The sequence below is a fragment of the Helobdella robusta genome (genome assembly GCF_000326865.2).
Source record: "Helobdella robusta unplaced genomic scaffold HELROscaffold_106, whole genome shotgun sequence".
In the NCBI taxonomy this organism is placed as follows: Eukaryota; Metazoa; Annelida; class Clitellata; order Rhynchobdellida; family Glossiphoniidae; genus Helobdella; species Helobdella robusta.
Window position 1 is genome coordinate 165559 of NW_008703599.1, and position 5894 is coordinate 171452.

At 30.6% G+C, this 5894-nt stretch overlaps 1 protein-coding gene across 1 annotated transcript; it reads right to left on the minus strand.

The window, feature by feature from the left end:
* Positions 1-4608: 4608 nt before the first annotated feature.
* HELRODRAFT_183395 (hypothetical protein) lies at positions 4609-5457 on the minus strand (the record flags this gene model as incomplete). The annotated part of the gene is made up of 3 exons (XM_009012427.1): positions 4609-5030; positions 5128-5255; positions 5306-5457. The coding sequence occupies 3 exons, from the start codon at positions 5455-5457 to the stop codon at positions 4609-4611; spliced, it is 702 nt and encodes a 233-aa protein (XP_009010675.1).
* Positions 5458-5894: the final 437 nt, after the last annotated feature.

Genomic DNA, 5894 nt, shown 5'->3' on the forward strand with positions numbered 1-5894 from the left:
TCAACCAACAGCAGCGCCAGGACCAGCAACATCAACAGGCATTTCATCTCTATTGTTTTACATGTTTCATCTATTTAATTTATTAAATTCATATAATTTATTGAAGTTATTTGATTAATTTATTTATTATATTACCCCAATTGCTGTTAATTACTTGCTAATTGATGGATTGTGGACTATTGAAGGAGTAATTAAACGGCATGGTACATTTGAGAATGAAGTTACAATGTTTTTTATTTTAATGATTCTCAGGATAAAATAACAATGTATGAACATCATTGAATAGTTGTCACATGCCTTTGTACAATGGGTCGTTAGCAAAAAAATTGATTTCTTTGATGTTTCTCGCTCTTGGTAGAGCAGAATTAAAATATCCAAATTTTTGCTTGATTTTGTTGAGTTAATTTAACAGTAAACTAATCAAAAGATTTATCAAAATGCAATTTTTTATTACTTAAAACAAGTTTGAAACCATTTTCAATACGTTGATGTGATGTAGAAAAGGTTAAAGGTCAAACTCATTTTGCACCTGCTTCAAACTTCTTAACACACACAGAGTATATGATAGGTGAGGATCTTTTTGTGTTTGAACCCAACCACTGTAACAGCAGAACCAGGCGCCTTTAACCATTACACTATCACGTATTATAAAATCAATGAAGATCTAAAAACATTTGTAACTACTATGTAACAATGTTGCAACAGGCGAGAGTTGACTGGCGAGAACCTTCCATGTGGAACCACCGAAACGACGACGCGGTGGTCGGCACTTCAGCGGCCACATCAGCAATAACAAGAACAGCGACGACATCAGCCATAAGATATCCCTTCACATTCATGACAAACTTCTTTCGACATCATCTATATCTTCTTCTCACATTTATCTTATGTTATTTCATTCACCTGACCAAACAATTAACATTTTGATTTAGTTCAAAAACTACCAACTTTAATATTGATCAGGCTTATTTATATTACATTCAGTTGATAAATGAAACAGTTTTTTAAAACCTTGCGGTGAATATCCCAAAATGTGTTTTCTAAAAATTTAATAATGTGATTTTGTATCCTGAGATTAAAGTTTAAAATTCAAAATTGTATTTTTCGAAGCCTCCATAATGTTTCTAAGTTCAATTCATATGTGTTTTGATTGGAAGTTTATTGAAATATTTTTCATCTAAAAACTAGCTTTAAAAAAATCTATTCAAGTTAATAATACATCGAGACAACTTTTAAAAATTAAGTGTATAATTATCAGATTATTAACTCTGTTTTAATTTATATTATCAGAAGAACGTTTTAAATAGTTTTAAAATATTTAAAAAAACATTTCATTGTATGTCACAATTTTTTTAAAGAACCAAGTTTCGAAGCATTTTTCACATTCCCGACATTCCTTAACGTACGGACCTTTCAAAAAAAACATCAAATTTTTCAATAGTTAATAAAGTTTGAATCTGTTTCCAAATCTTTTTACCAATAAACTACATACATCAGCTAATATTTCATATGTCTGTGAGTTGAGGAGTACTTCAAGATCATTTCATTTAACCTTGTTTCGTAAGACAGGTTCATGCACATACAATTATTTGTCAGTATTTGAAAAAAAAACTAACTTCTTTCAATCAGTTAAAATGACAAAAATCTTCAAATTTTTTTTTCAATTTTTTAAGCCAATTATGTTTAAATTATTCATTTTTCAGAAGTAACGTAATTGAGTATCAATTATCAATTCGGTTTGAAGGATAGACCACAGACAAAAATCATATAATTTTTTATCACGTAACGACAATTTCAACACCCACACCACGTTTAACCAAAAAGCTATTTAAAACATCTTCAACTGCAGCTTGTGCTATTGAGAGTGACACGGTATTCATTCAATTTTCAACCTACCAAAAGGTATTTTCATTCAATTTGATGAAGTATTTTCAAGTTTGAGTGTGGCAAAATTTGTGCCCATTTTTTAATCTATGATATTTTATTTATGTTATACTAATCAAAATATGTCATCATGTTGTATTATTTATAATGTTATTTGTGGTATTTCATTTATGATTTTCATCAAATTTGTGTAAGACAAATGAACGTTAAAAACCACTCTTAATTTCATTATTACATTATAATCGTTTAATTTTTTTAATAATTTTTTTTCAACTGTCCAAATTTATTTTAGTTATTGAAAATTTTTTGTTTAAACTTATTATTTTTAATTAATTAATTATTAAAAAATAATAATAAAAGATCTGTTTGAATTAAATTTTAATTCATTTATTATTTAAAATTCTTACACTCTTATAAAATGTGTTATTTTTTCAATTTTCAAACTCAGTTTCTTTTCTTTCAATTTCACAAACTATTAAGATATTGGTGCTTAACAAATAACCTGTAGATAATTCTATTCATGAGATTAACAAAAATTTGTTGCATCGAGTATGTAAAAATGAATGAATAAATAAAGAAATAATATAATTAATTAAATTAATGATTATATAATGAGTTAATTATACAATATGTTAATAATATTTATTTAATTAGTTAATTAACAAATGAAAACTCATCTCTTTTTCACCAAACACCTCACTTCAGAATTTAATTTATTGGTCGTCTCAGGTGGAATAAATTTAATTTATATTGCTTCCACTGTTCCGCTGTATGAGTATGGGAAAGTGGAAGTTATCAAATTTTGTTTTCGCTGTAAAATTTTATTTGAAGTGCATCAGGTGAAAATGTATTTATGTTATAGAATGAGAACAAATTGCATTGATGTTGGTTCAGAAACAGCGGATTTTCGTATGTTACACTCGCATGGCATTTTAAGTAGAGATGACCGTGGTGAGGATGATCGCTTTGTCATTTGTGATTTTTGTGCTTGTGGTTCTATCAGAATTTCACGCTACCTTTGCCTAAATGAAATCACAAAACATTACAACGTATTGCTTTTTTGTGAAGAAAATTTTGTCTTTATGTAAATTTTACTGAGTTAATTGAAGAAATAAAGTTGTTTCACGGGTTTGTGTACAATGAATGAATGTCTGTCTAATCCATCCATCCATCCGAACAATTCTGTAAATAGTTCAATGCTGCGCGTGCGTTAAATGTATTAATTTGCATGTCTTGCTACGATTATGCGATCATTTATTTTTTTATTGCCGAAAGTTTATTCAATTCGTTGTTCATTGCATACCGATATGTCGATCAGTTAACATTGTCAGCTTGATATTAAACATTATTATTGAACTACTGATTTGTTGAAATCACTTCAAAATCATATGGAACGTACGTTTAATGTTTAACGATAATTCGAAGAGTAGATGAAAAATTGAAACATTTTAAACATTCGTCAACAAGTTTCTGGCATAAAAAAATTTCATAAATATCAAAAATAATCTTCTTCTTCTTCTTTCTCGTGCCTTATTCCTTTAGGAAATTGGCGACCATCGACCTCCACAAAACCCGATCTTTAACACTTTGTAATAGTTGAAATGTAGTGATATTCAACAAGTGACACGAGGACTTCACGAATGTTGTTCGTTGTAGACCGCGATCTTTTCTCCTTGCAATATTTCCAGTAGTTGTTAGATTTTCCATTCTTTCATTCCGCATGATGTGACCAAAAAACTTTAACTGCCTCCGTCGGATCAACTTTAGTAATTTTCTCTTTTCATAACCGGACTGTTTTATTACATCCTCATTTGAAGTATGAGAGGTCCAACTAATTTTCATAATTTCTTTCAAAAACCACTAGGGTGGGTCACTTTTTATGTAAAAAACAAGTCGACCAATCATATTCGAATAGCATTTTTGTATTGTAGTGCATCACAAAAAATAGTTTTAGTGAAAAATAAAATAAAAAAACGCACATCTTCAGCCCGCGCATGTGCCGCAAACTTTTTCAAAATAGTCCTATTCGTTATAGTCATAAGCTATTTATTTATTGAAAGCTCGACTAAATGCCATTTTTAAAAGACAAACGATTTTGTAAGGACTCAGTAATATTAAAAGCCAAAATCTTAACTAAATAAACATAAGTTATTAAATAAATTGTTTTTTTTATACAAGAAATCCTGCTTGCTGTCAAATTTTGGCATAATTTTTCTGGGAGATGTTGGCGATTGGAGATTTGTTTGGATAGAATTCATACATCCCATGTTCGTAATTCTGCAATTTAAAGACTATACGATGATTCATTCCACCCCGTATTTAACGCTGCAGCGATAATATTGATTAGCAATAACAACCATGGATATATATCCATGATAACAACTTCAATGAAAAGTTTAAAAGTAACTAAGAGCAACCAAAAGTAAAGTTCTCTTGTTGATGTAAATGTTATGTTAAACAAACTTAGTCTTGATAGCCCATATGACTTAAATATATTATTGGCTTTCCTAAATAAGTTTTAAAAGGTAAGTTTTTTCCAATTCAATGTCTTTCGCGCTGAAAACTTTGATAGGATGAGTTACTCTTTGTTGCACAGCCATTGATTAAATGTTTTAAAAATAGTGGCAAGTACTATCCTCGAATTCAAAATGCTGATGAAAACGGAACCCGGTAGTGAAAAATCAAATTTTCTAAGCTCTAGCGATTGAAAATATTATTTGAAATTTATTTTATTTCTACTCTTTTTTCCGTTGTCCAACACAAATATAGATACATGTGACTCATGATTGTCAAGTAGCAACATGATTGGATTCTCAATTGAAAAATGTGCATGTTTGACCAGATGTTCTTCAACTTCCAGATATTAACTTCTGTTATCCACCCAGAAGGGTGAGCTGGTCCGCCTCTAACAAAGTGATCTTTGTAATGAACACTCGGAAATAAAAATGCAGATGAAATACTGTTCCCTAAAGCATTAAGTGCAAAAGCCAAAATAACCAATTGACCACGCTTTTGTGAAACAATTGCACCAACTTGCTTCACACCTTTCTGAGCAACAATTCTGCTAGGACGCTCTACAGTAGTAATTCCTGTTTCGTCGATGTTGTAGATAGTCTCTGGTCCAAATTTATGACGTTTGTAAACTGCTGACAAGTTATCAAAAAATGTAGATACGTTTTATATATTGTCGCCTCAGGTTCTCTGTCTGAGAGGTGTGTATGTCTTTTCATGGATCCAAAAAACCTATCAGCCTTTTGTCATTTTCGTCATCTACCTTCCAATTCCTCTGAACCGTCTTGCCGTTCCCGGTCGCAAATTGGAATGCCAACGTGGGAACTTCTCTTGGATTCATCCATGGTATAACGCGACAGCTTTTTTGATATATTATTTTGGTGTATAATTCTTCGTCATCAATAAATACCTTTCTAGAAATTTGACAATACAGAATTCTGAGCATTTTGTATCTTTTACAATGTCATAGCAATGTCGCATGGTCTGGTCAATGTTGTATTTGCGGCCAACAGCACGGACACTCATTTCGTCATCTGGGGCCTTCCTCATAGCAACCAGCATAATATCTTAAGGAGTGCTCTACCTCAGAGTGTTTTTCGCTGTCCATTTCTTATCATTATAATAGATCCCGCTTCAAAAACGAACACACTTTTAGATTTTTGACTTATAATAATAAATATTTAATAATAAATATTTGTTTTTGCTGGTTACGAGTTGTTGACTTTATTCTTTTTTTAAATACAATTTTAACAAAACTAAAAGTGATTAATTCTATTGTAAAATCAGTACAACCATAAAACAATGTGTTGTCAAAGTGGTTCAAAGTGCCTCTGACAACATGGTTCAACACGGCTCAAACATAGTGCTCCTGGTAAAGTACGTACTGTTTTACTGGATAAAAACCCTACAAAAATATGCATCGTAAAATTATATATTAATTTAAAAAAAAAACAGTAACGTCAAGAGCTGAAAATTACTTGAAAACGGCAATTCCTAGA